General features: G+C 54.6%; 6 protein-coding genes across 6 annotated transcripts; 4 read left to right on the top strand and 2 right to left on the bottom strand.

Annotated features, from left to right (window-relative positions):
• Positions 1 to 358: 358 nt before the first annotated feature.
• On the top strand, positions 359 to 1,319 carry K452DRAFT_11741 (uncharacterized protein). The gene is made up of 2 exons (XM_033535123.1): positions 359 to 716; positions 783 to 1,319. Exons 1-2 carry the CDS (start codon positions 449 to 451, stop codon positions 1,097 to 1,099), a joined length of 585 nt encoding a protein of 194 aa, XP_033398562.1. The 5' UTR covers positions 359 to 448; the 3' UTR covers positions 1,100 to 1,319.
• Positions 1,320 to 5,232: 3,913 nt separating this feature from the next.
• On the top strand, positions 5,233 to 6,016 carry K452DRAFT_248390 (uncharacterized protein). The gene is made up of 2 exons (XM_033538093.1): positions 5,233 to 5,548; positions 5,607 to 6,016. The coding sequence occupies exons 1-2, from the start codon at positions 5,271 to 5,273 to the stop codon at positions 5,962 to 5,964; spliced, it is 636 nt and encodes a 211-aa protein (XP_033398561.1). The 5' UTR covers positions 5,233 to 5,270; the 3' UTR covers positions 5,965 to 6,016.
• A 112-nt stretch (positions 6,017 to 6,128) lies between these two features.
• Positions 6,129 to 8,184, bottom strand: K452DRAFT_357919 (uncharacterized protein). The gene is made up of 3 exons (XM_033546152.1): positions 7,932 to 8,184; positions 7,051 to 7,862; positions 6,129 to 6,994 (listed from the first exon to the last, which is right to left on the bottom strand). The coding sequence occupies exons 1-3, from the start codon at positions 8,170 to 8,172 to the stop codon at positions 6,287 to 6,289; spliced, it is 1,761 nt and encodes a 586-aa protein (XP_033398560.1). The 5' UTR covers positions 8,173 to 8,184; the 3' UTR covers positions 6,129 to 6,286.
• A 191-nt stretch (positions 8,185 to 8,375) lies between these two features.
• On the top strand, positions 8,376 to 10,934 carry K452DRAFT_269340 (uncharacterized protein). Its single transcript, XM_033538938.1, has 5 exons — positions 8,376 to 8,518; positions 8,581 to 9,000; positions 9,054 to 9,680; positions 9,729 to 10,341; positions 10,400 to 10,934. The coding sequence occupies exons 1-5, from the start codon at positions 8,463 to 8,465 to the stop codon at positions 10,628 to 10,630; spliced, it is 1,947 nt and encodes a 648-aa protein (XP_033398559.1). The 5' UTR covers positions 8,376 to 8,462; the 3' UTR covers positions 10,631 to 10,934.
• A 766-nt stretch (positions 10,935 to 11,700) lies between these two features.
• On the top strand, positions 11,701 to 14,225 carry K452DRAFT_225804 (uncharacterized protein; the record flags this gene model as incomplete). The annotated part of the gene is made up of 2 exons (XM_033536779.1): positions 11,701 to 13,638; positions 13,713 to 14,225. The coding sequence occupies 2 exons, from the start codon at positions 11,701 to 11,703 to the stop codon at positions 14,223 to 14,225; spliced, it is 2,451 nt and encodes an 816-aa protein (XP_033398558.1).
• Positions 14,226 to 14,910: 685 nt separating this feature from the next.
• On the bottom strand, positions 14,911 to 15,477 carry K452DRAFT_286471 (uncharacterized protein). Its single transcript, XM_033540299.1, has one exon. It carries the CDS (start codon positions 15,363 to 15,365, stop codon positions 15,129 to 15,131), a length of 237 nt encoding a protein of 78 aa, XP_033398557.1. The 5' UTR covers positions 15,366 to 15,477; the 3' UTR covers positions 14,911 to 15,128.

The following is a 15,477-nucleotide window of genomic DNA, read 5'->3' as shown; positions in this document are numbered from 1 at the left end:
GGTGAATGCATAATGCAAACACCTTCCTGACCACATAGCCCACGAAGCTCTCAAGGATTGATTATGAGATTGAGGCCTGCCAGATAGCATTATAACCATCACCCATGGTGGTCCTGCCTTTCGGAGCTACCGCAGCCGGCGAGCTAGGCTGCAGGGGGGGCAACAGCAACAGCAGGTGCCCCGGTGCATACAGGAAGGGGGCAGCCCCTCCCTGAGCCATGACGGCTTCCACGACGGGCTCGAGCAGCCTGCAGCCAACTAGACGGACGGATGTGGGTTGCTAGCATGTGCACATGGTGTAGAGGTGTCCTTGATGCGGCGGCTACCAGGCCAAGCTGTCCCACATGAATGCATGAGATGCCATGATCCTTGATGATACTGCAGCTTTGTGAAGTGTAGACGGTGAACAGCATAGGCTTGCGGCGCCGGCAAGGCTGTGCGGGCGGGCATGTCGCTATCGCCAGGGAGCTCATGGTGTTGCAGACCATCCACGAAGCCGCCCGACTCTTCGACCACGACACTTCCGCAATATTCTATGATCGACAGCCCGAGAAGCAGCAGCACAGGCAGCGGAGTTGCCAACTTGTCTGGGTACACCGGTTCCGGGACCGGAGGGCTTGGTGTTGGCACACCGGGGCGGCGTTACGGAGACGGTCGCAAGGAGACCCTCAACCCTCAGCACCACACCCTGTCCGACGGAGGTGAAGGCATGAGAGGTATGCTACCTCCATTGTGATGTACAAGATGCCAACATCTCTTTGTACTGACTCCGTAGTATGTAGTGCGACTGGACGAACGCTCGGAGTTGGCACCAACCAGCGCCATCGCAGGCAAACCACAACCACGGACAGAGACAGGAGGCAAACCGAGGATATCAAACAACGGCAGAGCTTGCGTACGGGTCTTACGATGGCGGAACGACATGAAATCGTCGCTAGGTGCCAACAGCAAGCCAAAGGGATCCAGAACGGCGAGCCAGCTCGACGGACACAGCGACAGCACCATCAGCTTGACTATGAGCCACCACGTGCATTCGGTATGCGGGCCAGGCGACACGATACGTACTCATGAGAGCATCCTGCTTGCTCTGGTCCTTTGAAGAGCCGCCGGACGATGTGCCCATCAAGGCCATCCCTCTTTCACACCAAGGCACCATCTGCAACAGAGCGCAAGGACAGGCAGATTTTGGCAGACTGCCTCCAGTATGACCCAGGATAAATGGCTTAGGGAGGAGGTGAAGACAAATCGGCAACCACTAGGGGTTACATGCTACTGGGTTGAAGCATCCGCGGGAGCTTAAACAAACAGTACGGCGTGTGCTGGCAAGAAGGATAGCCCATGTCTCAAAAGCGCGAGAGCCTTTCACGGCTGGAATCGATTGCCTGGACTGATACGGCGCCAGTGTCCATAGAGGAGATGACGACTCTTGGCCAGGAACGCAATGATGACCGGCGCCCGCCGGTATGCACATCCCAATGGAACAAGGGCCATACAAGCTATGTGAGCTGGCTGCGTCATGAAATCCAACAAGGAGGTCTTTAACGCAACGGATACAGAGGACGGTCACAGACAGAGGGCGAATGCTGCCTTGGGTTGTGCCGCTCGTTGCCATGCTCCAGGCTGATGTGGCAAAAAGCAGCAGGACCAGCTTTGGTAGTGGAAAGGGAACATGGAAGCCAGGTAACCATGATGCCATGGAAAAAAGCTTTCGGTAAGTCAGAGGCTTGGTAATGCCCCAGAGCCTCCAGATGGCAACAGGAAGCATCGGCTAGAACATCCTCTGCCCATTGGACAAAGGCAACAGAGATTGCTAAAGAAGGATACTCAGCTTCTTGGTTTGGCCTTCCACCACAAATCAGGATGTGTTTGTACAGGCGGCTATGTGCAGCCGGCTAGATGCAGCCGGCTAGATGCAGCAGCCATTGGCGGCCCCCCACAAAGAGTGGACTGGAGGAGACAAAAGCCTGAGGAAGGAAGGCATCAAAGGATACTTTCGCCTGAACAAAAATCAGAGGCAATAGATTGGTCTTTTCAAGGCGAAAGTAAGAGCATGGAAATGTTTAAACCAGGCATAGCCCGAAACCTGGTTGTATAATGCCAAATGAGCGACCGGAAAATTGATCAGTCAATCCTCCTGGCTAGGGAGTTGGAAGTAAGAGCTTCGGATTATTTGTTGAAATCCAGGGTGTCGTGTGATACCTCTGCGGCGTGGCCCCTAACGCAATTGAATTGGCTCTACTGAGCCATTGAGTTTGCTGAAGCACCAAGTCGCAAGCCAGTGGCACCTGCAGGCTATCCAGTGACGAGTCTGCTGTCATGGTCATTCTAGTTCCTGCCTGTCTTTTGACAGTTTATTAGAAGACGAGAATAAGTGCCGAGTGGTGGTCATGGGTATGCCAACGATCCAGTGTCTCCTACTCAAGACCCCGATTGCTCAATACAAATGTTGCAGCAAACTCGGTTTCAGATGATGTACCGGAGTCTAGGAGAGCGAATCTTACTCGACTCTGAATCCATACCCGCCGGCTCAACGCCATATGGATGCTCTTACTCATCGTTCCCTTCCTTCAAGAATAACTGGTACTGGTTTTCGTCAATGTTTTCCTAGCTCTTCAAATCATCGCACGTTTAGGACATGCCCCGCACATCAAGGTCTGGTGCTGTTTCGGTCTTGAAACGAAAATGTTGATGTAGTCAACATACGTCGACCCTTTTGACTTCGACCCTTTTGACTGAAGATATTTCGAGTCTAGCGGACATGCAACCCAGGAGTTAAGTCGTCTCCTTGGCTGACACCCCCCAACTGCAGTGTAGCGTAAGACCTTTAGGGGTTTAGCAATTGGATCTCTCCAAACACGTTGCCACGGTTGTCGGTCATCCATTGAGGTTCCTGTTTGCCGTCTGGCATTGAGGTGCCCAGAAGAGAGTGTGCTCTGGTGTGAGTGCCGCATGTATGGTTCGTCAGAGGATTATGTTCAGAGAGATGTCGCTACGAGTTGGATCGCTACGAGTTGGATCGCTACGAGTTGGATATGATCACGAGCAGAAGGTTCCTTTCCTGCCGTATCAACCTTTGCGGTTGCTCTTGGAAAGCCCAGAGAAGGTACCTATGTTTTTATTTTGGTGTAAGCTCACAGCTGCTCCTACACTCTACGGCAAGGGCAGTGTCCAGGAAAGATGCTTACCTCAAGGAAGCCGACCACAAAATAGTTTCCGAGCCATCAGTATGGTGGGAGCCAGCTCTCCTAGTCCGCAGGTCCATCGGTATGCCCGTACTCCAGCTGATGTAACCGCATCGTTTCCAGCAGCCATGAGAGGCAACCGAGAGTGTAGGCACGGCCTTTTATTCCATGGCTGATGCGGCAAAAAGGTCAAGGACGTGCGGCAAAAGGCGCTGGCGGAGAATGAGGTATAATGATATCGCCCCCTGCTTCTAGAGCGTAGTCCCAATGATGAAGCAGAGCCGAAATCTCCGGCGAAGGGGTTATTATACGGCCTGGCCTCCGCTGAACTCGACTTCGTTGTTGAAACCTGCAGCCATCAGCTGAAAAGCCCCTGCCAGGCACCGGGATGGTATCCAGCGCCCGCTGAAGCTTCTCAGAGAGGCCGTGAACTTGCACCAGGATGACGAACCTGGGCTTTGACCAAGCCGTTGTCGAAGAGAATAAAGGGCGTCTCATGCACCCGATCTGCGAGTTCGACAGGAAGGCCTTCGTTGGTGGTCGTCAAGGCGGAGGTGGGTTGTCGGGCTCTTGGTGCTCTCCAGGAGCGACATCGTGGGTGTGGTTGCCCAGGTTTGCTGCCCAGACACCCAGGCCAAAGGGGCGTTCGGGACCTGCGATGCGCCAAACACAGCAACACCAAGGCATCGTAGTCGCGCAGTACTCTGTACTGCCAGCATCAGTTGCCTAACAGGTAGAAAACATAGACAACGACGCTGGTGAAGGGGCAGTGGGGGTGCGGCTTGGGAATGCACGCCAATGTCTCATCTCTTGGGCACCATTACAGACTCAAGTAGACTGCGGCAACACACTTTCAGTTTGGAACCTTTCGGCCTTTCCCCAGAACAACGAAGCTTGAGCAGTAGAATCCAACATACGGACTTACAGCGTCCTTGAGAGACACGGCATCGACTCTCAGTATCTCCTCAACCTCGCAAACCAGGCTTCATACATCCACGTTCTACAAAATGATACTCCCGTCTACCGGTAGCTGGCATCATGATGCTTTGCACGCGACCCAGCCAGTGATACTCGAGACTCGATACGATAATAGGAGGAGGCTAGGACATCTATTTGATATCGGTATCATCTTCCATCGGAGCATCTGCAAGCTGAGGGGTGTCCAGTCGCAGCAATAGGTCGAACCTCTCGCGATATGATGCGATGACCTGTTACATGTGTGGTGTTCGTTCGAGGATGCTCCAGGGCCCCTGGTAGCCACAGGGAAGACCGTGCTCCGAAGATACCCCGCTGTGCAAAACAACGAACCTTTTCCTACAAAGAACATTTTTTTAGCGGCACACTCGTTTTCAAGCAGCAATCCAACACTGGGAGTCAGTGTACTGTGCGGATGAGCGTTGTGCTACTCACAACTGCAAAGAAGGGACATGCGTGGCTGAATCCAAGAAACAAGCTCTCCGCACGCTGCAGATACATTGTCACACCATTGCGAGAACTAACTCTCTCTGAGAAACAAGAAAATTTGAAAAGCTGAGGCTGCAGAGTCAACAATTAACGCTTTGGAAGTAGTCGTTGGCAGATACCTACAAATAGGACGACAACTCCTTGAAACAACAAAGGCTTAATGCCTATAGAGCCACAGCTAGCCTGTGTGTGATTTTGACAGGCGCATCCAAGGAGCAGGCCCTTTTTTAACTTTTTGGTAGGCTCTTTAGTTCCGTTATGTTCCTTCCATCACCTTCCCCGAGCTATTCAGACCACATCGTCTTCGACTCTCATGTCTGTATTGTACTCGTCATGACAATATCCTTCACACTGAGAACAATGCCCCTTGTCTTCTACTCCATACACGCACGCCGCTTCTCACCTAGGATGACGCCTATTGCGATGAGAAACCATAAGAAATCGTTTTACATGCTAGATTTCCTATATTTGGGTTAGCCAAGGCTACCATTACCTTTGTCGTCACCGATGACCCTTCGAATCAACTGTCTCCATACCCATGTGCCTGAAGATAGACTACAAAATGCCCTTTCACTAACGTTCGGCAGAAACATAAAGAAACAAACGCGTAATTGTCAAAGCAGCATGGCACCTAAAGATGACGCTGCCGGTGCAATCCCACACCTTAAGCCGAAAGACATCGACGAACTCAAGACCCTGAACGACCTCCTCCACCTGATCTTTCATCGCAACAAAAACCAGCACCACCTAAGCTTCTGGTGGCGTGGCTTTGCTACCTTCCGGCGGGAGTACCAACATCTACTCGCCGAATACGAAGCTTCCAAAACGAACAAGACATCCAAGAAGCGCGCAAAAGCTAGACTGGACACCTGGAAGCAAATTCGTGTACCCCAATGGTACCTGTAAGCAAACCTTCTTCCATGCCGTTACCCTTTCAGAACCCACTGACACATCACACAGGTCGTTCACGCACTTAATCAGCTCGAACCAATTCAGTGCCATCGGTCTTGCGCTGCTTACAATCCTAGCTACGGTATCCTCACTCTTCGGTATCACAGCGGCGCTCCAAGAAGAAGGCGAACAACACATCCAGGAGAGGCTACGTGAATTTGCGCAGAAAGATGCTAGAGAGCTGTTCGCAGCGACGGCGGACGGGAAGAAAGACGAGGATGTTGGTGAAGTCATCAAGAGACCTCGCGATCCGGAGCCGGAGCAGGAGCCTAAGCAACGTCCTGCTAAGAAGAAGGTCGTAGAGACGGCAAAGAAGAAGAAAAAGAAGGGCAAGAATGCTATTGATGATCTCTTTGCGGGGTTGTAGCAAGTAGACAATGGATGTTCTACTGAGCGACAAGAGAACATGTACTCTAGCACATCTTACTACGTGAATTTCTTGATTATTATCATTGCTGCATCCCATGGGGCATTAAAGGGTCTTTTTCGAGATTAATAACATATATCGCATCACTGTTTAAACTAATTTATGCCCACAACTATACATTTCATCAAATTATTACGATTAACAACATAAGCAGCTCTATATACCCTTACAACAGAGGGCATAGCGTGTTCCCGTAACACATTCCACACATATCTAAGTAAATCAATCATTGCCCGTCGAATACTCTCCCATCTCTTTGGATCTACTCCACACCCCAAACACCCAAGACGTCCTTCCTCCCCTCGACACCCTCGCTACCCCTCTTCTCCAGCTTCTTTACCCTCCTCACCAACATGCCGACGCCGAGTGGTCCAATAATCGTGCACAGCATGATGGCCCAAGTGACCACGAGGTAAATCTCCGAGTCACCAGATGACGATGAAGAAGAGGAGAAAATGCCTTTGCTCTCGGCGAGTGAGGAGATCAGGAAGCCGATTTCGCCACGGGCTACCATAGCGGAACCAAGGATGGAGGCGGGGTAAAGCGAGAGCGGCTTTTTGGGGCCAGCGGAAGTGTGAGACGGCGGTGATGCGGCAGATCTTTGAGCGTGAGACTCGCTAGCCGACGAGAGCTCATGGGTGGTTGAGGCAGTCTGGTTGTTAGACTGCGATGCCAATGCTTGCTGGCCCTTTTGCAGTGTAGCTTTTTTCTTGTTAATCGGCTCGGCATCGGTGGTCTTTTTATCCTTCTTGGATTCCGCATTTTTGGCCGACCCCCAAAGATGCGGGATCTGCGGAATGCGGCGACGGGACTTCAACTTTTCAGGGATATATGGCGAAATAGAGAAACGAATGAGCCAGATTCCACAGACGAGTTTTCCGAATAACATGGGGATTGTGTACACAATGCCGCGCCAGATGATCGACCCGGTAAACATATGCGATATGGGAATAGAAAATCCTATAGATGCCTGCGATCCGTGTCAGTTGCTCTATATATCTAATAACTTTTAGGGATTAAATTTACGAAGAAAAGAGGCTTGAGGATCCTTTCAACGGGCTGTTGGTAGTACTCCTCATAGATAACAAAGCCCGAAGTGTCGTTTGACACTGGCCTTTGGCTTCCCAGGCCGTTGTTATCAGTGGAGCCAGTATATTTCACAGACGGACGATTATGAGTGCCTTCAGGCTGTTGTCCTGATGCCTTGTGCTTTGATATCTGCGCATGGGGCAGCTCAGTATCCCACCAGCTTATGCATGCACCGGCAAGGTAGGCCGTAAATAGATTCGATGTTCCAGCATAAGAGCCTCCAGCGACCATGGCGACTAGGATCAGCGTGTGGATTAAGAAAACGACCCGCTCCAACGACACAAGCTTATTGAACGTGCTTGACGAGTTTGACTCGCGAAGTCGGTTCACGTAGAGCGTTCCAGGCCTTACGATTAGCCAGCACGCAAGGGGCACAAGTATGCCAAAGGCTATGGAGACAAAAACGGGTCTGATCACAGTGGTGGAGTTGAAGGACGAGGAAGATCCTCCGAGGTTTGAAATTACCTGTACCATGACAAGGCCGACGACGTCATCCATCATGGCTGCACTTGTCAAAACGACGCCAAGGCGGGACTTGGTCAGACCGCTGGTGGATAGAACGGTAAAGGTGGTTCCCAGGCTGGTGGAGCATAGGGCTGCACCTGCGGAGAAGGCCTGGAGAGGGGTTGCGCCAAGCAGTTGCTGGAGGACGAAGGAGAGGCCGATGGGGACACTAATACCGGTGATAGCAACGGCAATCGACAGCAGCAGATTAGCCTTCAAGGAGGAAAAGGAGGTTGAAAGGCCGCCTGGCAAACGAAATGATCAGCACGGGACTACTATTTATATAAATTATATCCGAGAGGACGCGCGCGCACCTTCGAACACCAAGAGGATCAAGCCTAGATAGCCTAGCTGGACAACGACGTGCTCGACGCTCTCGGCGAGCCATTTGGCGCCGGGAGTCCCCCATGCGACGCCGACGAAGATCTGGCCGAGCAGGCCGCAGTAGACGGAGTGGTCGAGGAGGAAATTGACGACATTGAGCAGCAGCAGAAATGAGGCATGGACGAGGATGGTGACAATGGTTGGCTCGTCGTAGGGCAGAGAGGCGGCCATGGCGGCAGAGAGGTTGTCAAGTCTGCACCTTGCGGTAGGGAGAGAATGATTAGCGGGCCTCTGGCAGCTTATTACGTCGTCGGTGAAGGGATGGGCGGCGGCGCTCGACCCGCGACTCGAGGCTTCCGTTCGGAAGCACGCGCCGGGGATCTCCCTTGCGCCTGCTCTGCCGGACAGGGTCTGTCGAGCCTCTATTGTTTGCACCACCGTCAACAACAACCCGCTCTCTCCCGCTCTCCCGCTCTCCCTCCCACCCGCTCCTCTCCAGTCGCCAATGCTGCGCCAACACCATGGCCCCGCTTGAGCAGCATTGGGTCATCGTCCAGCAAAAGACCTTCACCAAATGGTGAGTCGCCGCCCCCCCGCTCGCGCCGAGGCCGCCAGCACTGGCACTGACGCCCTCTGCAGGCTTAACAGCAAACTCTCCGTGCGGAACCTCGTCATAACCGACCTCTGTCCAGACCTCTCCGATGGCGTCCTCCTCATCCACCTCCTCGAGATCCTCAGCCAGGAATCCCTCGGCCGCTATGCCTCCAAGCCCAAGCTGCGCGTGCAGCGCTTCGAAAATGTCAACAAGGCGCTGGACTTCGTTAAGGGGCGTGGCATCCAGATGGTCAACATGGGCGCCGAGGATGTCGTCGACGGCAACAAGAAGATCATCCTCGGTCTGATCTGGACGCTGATTCTCCGCTTCACCATCAGCGACATCAACGCCGAAGGTTTGAGCGCCAAGGAGGGCTTGCTGCTGTGGTGTCAGAGGAAGACTGCTTGCTACGACGAGGTTGAAGTTCGCAACTTCTCGGACAGCTGGAATGACGGCCTGGCTTTGTACGGTCCCCGCCCCCACAAACTACCGCTAAACTGCTAATGACGCGTCGTAGTTGCGCTTTGCTTGATATCCACCGCCCCGACCTCATCGACTATGACGCCTTGGACAAAAACGACCACCATGGCAACATGAAGCTAGCTTTCGAAATTGCCTCCAAGGAGATCGGCATCCCAGACTTGCTTGATGTCGAGGACGTTTGCGACGTCGCCAAACCGGATGAGCGCTCTTTGATGACCTACATCGCCTACTGGTTCCACGCTTTCTCGCAGATGGAGCGCGTCGAAAACGCCGGTCGTCGTGTGGAGAAATTCGTGCAGAACATGCACGGCGCCTGGCAGATGCAAAACGACTTCGAACGCCGGATGAGGGAGCTTTTGCGTCAAATTGCCGAGCAGATCAAACGCTGGCAAGAAGCTACTTTTGAAGGCACATACACTGACGCCAAGCTCCAATCGAGCGAGTTCACGTCGTATAAGCGCAGCCAAAAGCGGAAGTGGGTAGCGGAGAAATCGGACTTGGTGGGCCTTTTGGGCAACATTAAAACGAAGCTCAGCACATACCGGCTGCGACCGTATACACCGCCGCCAGAGTTGAGCCCGGAAGCCCTCGACATGGCTTGGGGAGGACTGCTGAAAGCGGAGCGCGAGAGGAGCCAGATCATCAACGAGACCATTCGAGAGTAAGTCAAACCTTGCTGCACCATAATAACCTCTAACCGTGCGCGCAGCATCAAGAATGCTCTCCGTCGATCTTTCGCTGACAAGGCGAATGATCTGGCACTTGCGCTCAACACACTGTCCACCTCGCTTTCTGGCCTCGAGGGCGAGGTAGAAGACCAATTGCAGCATACCCAAAGACTCAGCGAGAACCTCCAACCGCTGGACGAATTCCTCGACATAATCTCAGATATCGACCAGCAGTGCCTAGAGGCAAACATTGAGGAGAATGACTTCACGACCTACACATACGATGAGCTCGATTATGAGCTTGGTTTGGTGAAGTCCAGCGTATCGAAGAAACTTGCTTTCTTGGAGAACCAGATGGTCGCGCGCAACATGACCAATCTCACGCCCATCCAACTCGAAGAATTCGAATCTGTGTTCCGACATTTCGACCGCGATGTCAGCAACTCGCTGACGGAGCTCGAGTTCTCGGCTGCACTTGCTAGTTTGGGTCTTGTGTACGACGAGGATGAAATGCACGAGAAGTTTCTCGAAACGAGCGATGGCAATCACTTTGTCACGTTCGAACAGTTCATTCGATTCATGGTCGACGAGACGGAGGATCAGAACACGGCAGAGCAGGTTTTCGACAGCTTCCGGGAGGTTGCAGACGGCAAGGTGAGTTTTGAGAATGCATTGTCCCGTGTCAAAGAGAGACATAATCTAACCAAGGCAGCCGTACGTTACCGAACTCGATCTGCGGCATTCGCTTGTGCCTGACGAGATCATCGAGGATTTGATTTCGACCATGCCGGAGCACAAGGGTCCCGACCTGCAGGAGGATCGCGAATTGGCCAAGTACGACTACGTGGAGTTCATGAACCGCTTCTTGTCGGGACAGTCGAGAGCAGAGCGTAATGGCGAAGACGTGGAGGAGGTGGGGGAGGTGTACGAGGAGGAGGAGTGATTGAGGGAGTGAGGGAGTAGAAGTGGTAGCAGTAGTAGTAATGATGGGCGCGTTGGGCGGGGGCGTTGGATTTGCGTAGGTATACCGAAGCGTAGCTGCGGCTGCGGTGGCGGCGGCATTGGAGCGGACGGCGTTTTGAATATACTACATAACACCTTTGGGTGTCACGGGTCTGTAATTAGAACAATGGAAGCGTGGTCGACCGCTGACGGGAGGAGGGCGTTGTGTGAAGCGGGGACGGCGGGCCTGAAACAAGAGGGTGTTGCGACGGGCGGCGAGAGCAGATCTCAATCCTTTGGTGCAGTCCACGCGGTCCCCTGGACTGGCTCGCTTGCAAGCAGAGTCCCTCCCGTGCACACCCCCCAAGTTTGTTGCCGCCCCCCCCTCGTGCCAAAACCCAGGGTGCCAGGGACCGTTGACGGGCAACCTTCTTTGAGCCAGCCATAGTTAATCCGCAGCGCCCAACACCTCGAGTCCTCTTCACTCTCCGACTCTCGCAACCTTAAAAAACGCACGCGCACAAAGAGCCAGCGCCACGCCCCCCTCCTCTCTCCCGCCGCCCAAGCATTCCTGCGTCGGCGCCAGCATTGACTCGGCCCAGCACCCGCCCGCCGCTCAGGTCGCGCGTTGAGCCTCACCTCAGTTGGACGCTCATAAACCCTCAAAGCACCCCCCGCCCCTAAACTTTCGCGATTGTCTTTCCGCCGCTGCTGAGGGCCAGTTCCGCGCTGCTGCTCAAACTCCCGCGGCACGCAGCTGCGCGCGGTTGTGTCCGTCGATAGTCCTCCGGCCTACCGCCTACCCCTCGACCCAGGCGCCGGCACCACCGCTCACAGCACTCTCCTGACAGCGGCCATTGCCACGTCGCTCCCCAGACCAATCGTCCAACGGGCAAGGCTCATCATCAGCCGTAAGTGCGCCCAATTCGCGCCTCTCTTCCTCCGCCTGGCGGCCCCGTCTCCGCAAAGGAGACCTCCGCACGCCAGCTTGACCTTCACTCCACAGCTCGGACCCTTGCGATCCGCGCTTGTCTTTTATAAATACGGCTGACCCGACTCCTCGCTCGCAGAATGTACAAACACGAACAGTTTATGAACCCTGGCCCTGCGCCCCGCCCCCCAACTGACCGCCCGCGCCTTGCGCTCACCCCCTCTACCCAGAACCTCCCAGGCAACATGTCGGCCATGAGCCTGAACTCACCCGGCGGCCTCAATGGTTCGCAGCCATCCCTCATCCGCACACAGACCAGCAGCCCCGGCGGCGTACACCAGGTTATCAAGGACGGCTGGGCCAAGGTCAAGGAAGAGGGCATTGTCAAGGGAATGTTCTGGTCGGAGAAGTTCCTGGTGCTTCGTGAATACCAGCTCGACTTTCTGAAGAGCAACAACTCGCCCAAGGTTTCTTTCTCCATCCAGCTTCGCGATGTTACAAACATTCAGCGGTCCGAGGACTATCCTTACTCGTTCGAGATTATTCGGACTGCCAACACCAACAACGGCGCATCGCCTCCTCGCGATGGCCCCACAAAGCAGCTCATCTGCAAGGTCGAAACTGACGACGAGGTCTACGCATGGATTGACTCCATCTACCAGCGCTGCCCCAGCATGGGCGGTGTGAGTAACCCCACCAACTTCACTCACCGCGTACACGTGGGCTTCGACCCCACCAGCGGCGCTTTCGTCGGCCTACCGGTTGAGTGGGAGAAGCTCCTCACGGCTTCCGCCATCACCAAGGATGATTACCAGAAGAACCCCAAGGCTGTCCTCGAGGTTCTTGAGTTCTACACTGAGAAGCTTGTCAAGCGCGCTGAAGACCCTGCGCAATTCTCCAGCCTCACCCCCACTCCCGGTCTGGATGCCCAGAACAAGCAGCTCGGCTACCCCTCCAGCGGTGCCTCGATTGCTCCGCCGCGTCCTGCTCCGCCCAACGGCTTCCAACGCCAGGACAGCTCTAACACCGTCCGTTCAAACGGCAGTGGCCAGGCGCAGGCCGATGCGCGCGCCGACGAAGAGCGGCGCCGCAGGCGTGAAGATGAAGCTCGGAAGCAGCGCGAGCGTGAGAGAGAGGAACAGCGCCGTGAGACAGAGCGTAGAGAGCGTGAGGAGCAGGCTGCCTACAACGCCTCTCTTCCTCAGAAATCTGTTCCCATGGCCAAGCAGGAGATTGGTGGCTACGGTGGTGATGACAGCAGGGATGCGAGCCCCGCTCGCTCGCAGGCAGACCGTTACAACCCGCAGCGCCCTGCTCCTCCTGCTCCTGGTCAATCCCGCCAGCAGCAGCCGCCCGGATCGCTTCGCCAGATGGCCGCCCAACGCCAGGCTCCGTCGGCACCCAACAAGGCTACTAACGGTACCTACCAGCCTTCTGGTCAAAAGCAGCCCGCCTCGAAGCCCCAGTACGCTCCGAGTCACGGTGCTGCTTCGAGCCAGACGCGCATCCCTGGCCCGGCCGCTCCCAAGCCCCTCAATGTTGCCAAGCCTGCTGCCTCGCAAAGCGATGCGGTCAAGAAGGCCGAGGCGGCTCTCACCAAGAAGGAGGAGCCCTCCTCCTCTTCGCGTAAGGAGGTCCGCATGTCTAGCATGTCCGAGAGTGAGGTCATGGCCAGGCTGCGCGAAGTTGTGTCCAAGGAGAAGCCTCTCGACTCTTACAACAAGCAGAAGAAGATTGGCCAGGGTGCGTCCGGTTCCGTCTACGTCGCGCGCATCCGCGAGAGCGCTCCGTCTCCGATGGCCCGTAGGCTCCTGGCGGAGCACGGCAACAAGGCCCAGGTTGCCATCAAGCAGATGGATCTGCGCAACCAGCCCCGCAAGGAACTGATCGTCAACGAAATCATTGTCATGAAGGACTCCAAGCACCCCAACATCGTCAACTTCCTCGACGCCTTCCTGCAGGAGGAGCAGTCAGAGCTGTGGGTCGTCATGGAGTTCATGGAGGGTGGTGCGTTGACCGACGTTATTGACAACAACTCGACCATTACCGAGGACCAGATTGCCACTATTTGCTTCGAGGTGAGTGCGCGTACATGCTTAAAGCAGAGGTATCCATGTTCCCAGTTTCAGGTCGCTAACATTCGCAAAACCAGACTTGCAAGGGTCTCGAGCACCTTCACAACCAAAACATTATCCACCGTGACATCAAGTCGGATAACGTTCTCCTTGACGCTCGTGGCAACGTCAAGATCACTGACTTCGGTTTCTGTGCCAAGCTCACCGAGCAACGCAGCAAGCGCGCCACCATGGTCGGTACGCCGTACTGGATGGCGCCGGAAGTCGTCAAGCAGAAGGAGTATGGCAGCAAGGTTGATATCTGGTCGTTGGGTATCATGGCCATTGAGATGATTGAATCCGAGCCGCCATACCTTAACGAGGAGCCCCTCAAGGCCCTCTACCTCATTGCCACCAACGGCACTCCCCGCCTCAAGAAGCCCGACAAGCTTTCCAAGGAGCTGAAGGCCTTCTTGAGTGTGTGCTTGTGCGTTGACGTGCGGTCGCGTGCAACCGCGGGCGAGCTCATCAGCCACGACTTCCTCAAGACGGGCTGTCCCCTTCCCAGCCTGTCGAGCCTGCTGGCGTTCCGCAGGAGCGGGTCGCACTAAGCAAAGGCAACTTTCCTCACGCCTTGCAATTGCAGAACGACGATGGTATCGACGAATCGTAACTTTCCGGACCGAATTCAATGGATGAATCAGGGCTCTCACAACTTCTTTACAACCACTCACAAAAGGATACCCAATTGCGACTTGCCCCAGTTTGTACACGGCCGAAAAACAGCGACACTTTTTCTTCCCCCTTCTGCACCCACTCTTCCCCGTCGAAGTTCTCCCATTGAGGATTGGTCCGTTGCAACCCCTCACTGCTGCGGCGTGGCCTGAGGAATGCCACGCATAGCGCAACGAGTGAAGTCGACAGTCTTTATTTCCCAAATGAGCGAAGCGTATTCAGGGCGATGGTGGTTTCTTGTTCTTTGGCTTTTTCTCTTGCGATTTTCTTCGAAACTGGTGCGCACGGACTTTGTGAGCCTCTTCATTGCGAGGCTACGGCACGGAATGCATGGATATGAGTAGAAAGAAGGCGAAAGGCTTTGACACACTGCATGCGAGATGGCGAGTTGTTTTTCCCCCGCTCCCTGGTTTTTGCACAGCGCGCATACACGCACGCTGGAGCAAACAGGAACGGCTCTTGGCTTTCACTTTTTCTTTCCGACTCTTGTTTAGTCGGTTCCTGCTGCCTTTACTCACGAAGTGCTGCTCACACCCAGTCCCCATATTTTGCTTTCTTGGTTGGATCCCCCCCCCCCTTTTTTTTTTTTAGTTTAACGAAACCCTTTTTTCCTCTCTTCTACCCACTATTGCTCTCTTCGGTCGTGCGGAGACTGACTTGTCTTTTGTCTCTTCTTTCTCTCTGTTGAAGGGAGGAGGGGCGGACATATATGCATGGACTTGGAGCGGAGGCGGTGGAAGAGGGGTGCCGCGGCTAGAGATTCGCGTGGGTTTAAGAGGTCATCGGTCGTAGGGCACGATAGATATGAATTCACGGTTCTTAGACCAAAGGGCTTCGCGCTTGTGGTGGTGATGATGCCACGAGTGCGTGCGTTCTACAATACACATTGGCGGCACGGTACGGTACGGTCCAGAGGACTCTACGTACGGCGCAGGCCCGCCCAGGCAGCACCCGTATCCTGCTGCCTGCCCATCCAGCCACGCAGCCAGTAGCCACCCTCCCTGCCTCGCCCCCATATATCCCCCCCTTCATATCTCCCTCCATCCACCTTCCCTCTCATTCCATCTTCTATCATCTCATCCTCGCGCCATCTCTCGCTGCTGCTGCTGACAAACGCCCTTCCTAGAC

This window comes from Aplosporella prunicola (genome assembly GCF_010093885.1).
Source record: "Aplosporella prunicola CBS 121167 unplaced genomic scaffold K452scaffold_10, whole genome shotgun sequence".
Taxonomy (NCBI): domain Eukaryota; kingdom Fungi; phylum Ascomycota; class Dothideomycetes; order Botryosphaeriales; family Aplosporellaceae; genus Aplosporella; species Aplosporella prunicola.
The sequence above is the reverse complement of the archived record's forward strand: the minus strand, read 5'-3'. Positions and strand labels throughout refer to the sequence as shown.

Excerpts from the sequence above, each read along its gene's own strand:
- K452DRAFT_269340 (XM_033538938.1), top strand. The coding sequence starts at position 8,463 with ATGGCCCCGCTTGAGCAGCATTGGGTCATCGTCCAGCAAAAGACCTTC. Across the intron at positions 8,519-8,580 it reads CAAAAGACCTTCACCAAATG|GCTTAACAGCAAACTCTCCG; the intron begins GTGAGTCGCCGC and ends CGCCCTCTGCAG. Across the intron at positions 9,681-9,728 it reads ATCAACGAGACCATTCGAGA|CATCAAGAATGCTCTCCGTC; the intron begins GTAAGTCAAACC and ends CCGTGCGCGCAG.
- K452DRAFT_357919 (XM_033546152.1), bottom strand. The coding sequence starts at position 8,172 with ATGGCCGCCTCTCTGCCCTACGACGAGCCAACCATTGTCACCATCCTC. Across the intron at positions 7,863-7,931 it reads GATCCTCTTGGTGTTCGAAG|GCGGCCTTTCAACCTCCTTT; the intron begins GTGCGCGCGCGT and ends TTCGTTTGCCAG. Across the intron at positions 6,995-7,050 it reads TCCTCAAGCCTCTTTTCTTC|GCATCTATAGGATTTTCTAT; the intron begins GTAAATTTAATC and ends CACGGATCGCAG.
- K452DRAFT_286471 (XM_033540299.1), bottom strand. The coding sequence starts at position 15,365 with ATGGGGGCGAGGCAGGGAGGGTGGCTACTGGCTGCGTGGCTGGATGGG.
- K452DRAFT_11741 (XM_033535123.1), top strand. The coding sequence starts at position 449 with ATGTCGCTATCGCCAGGGAGCTCATGGTGTTGCAGACCATCCACGAAG. Across the intron at positions 717-782 it reads CGGAGGTGAAGGCATGAGAG|TGCGACTGGACGAACGCTCG; the intron begins GTATGCTACCTC and ends CGTAGTATGTAG.
- K452DRAFT_248390 (XM_033538093.1), top strand. The coding sequence starts at position 5,271 with ATGGCACCTAAAGATGACGCTGCCGGTGCAATCCCACACCTTAAGCCG. Across the intron at positions 5,549-5,606 it reads CGTGTACCCCAATGGTACCT|GTCGTTCACGCACTTAATCA; the intron begins GTAAGCAAACCT and ends CACATCACACAG.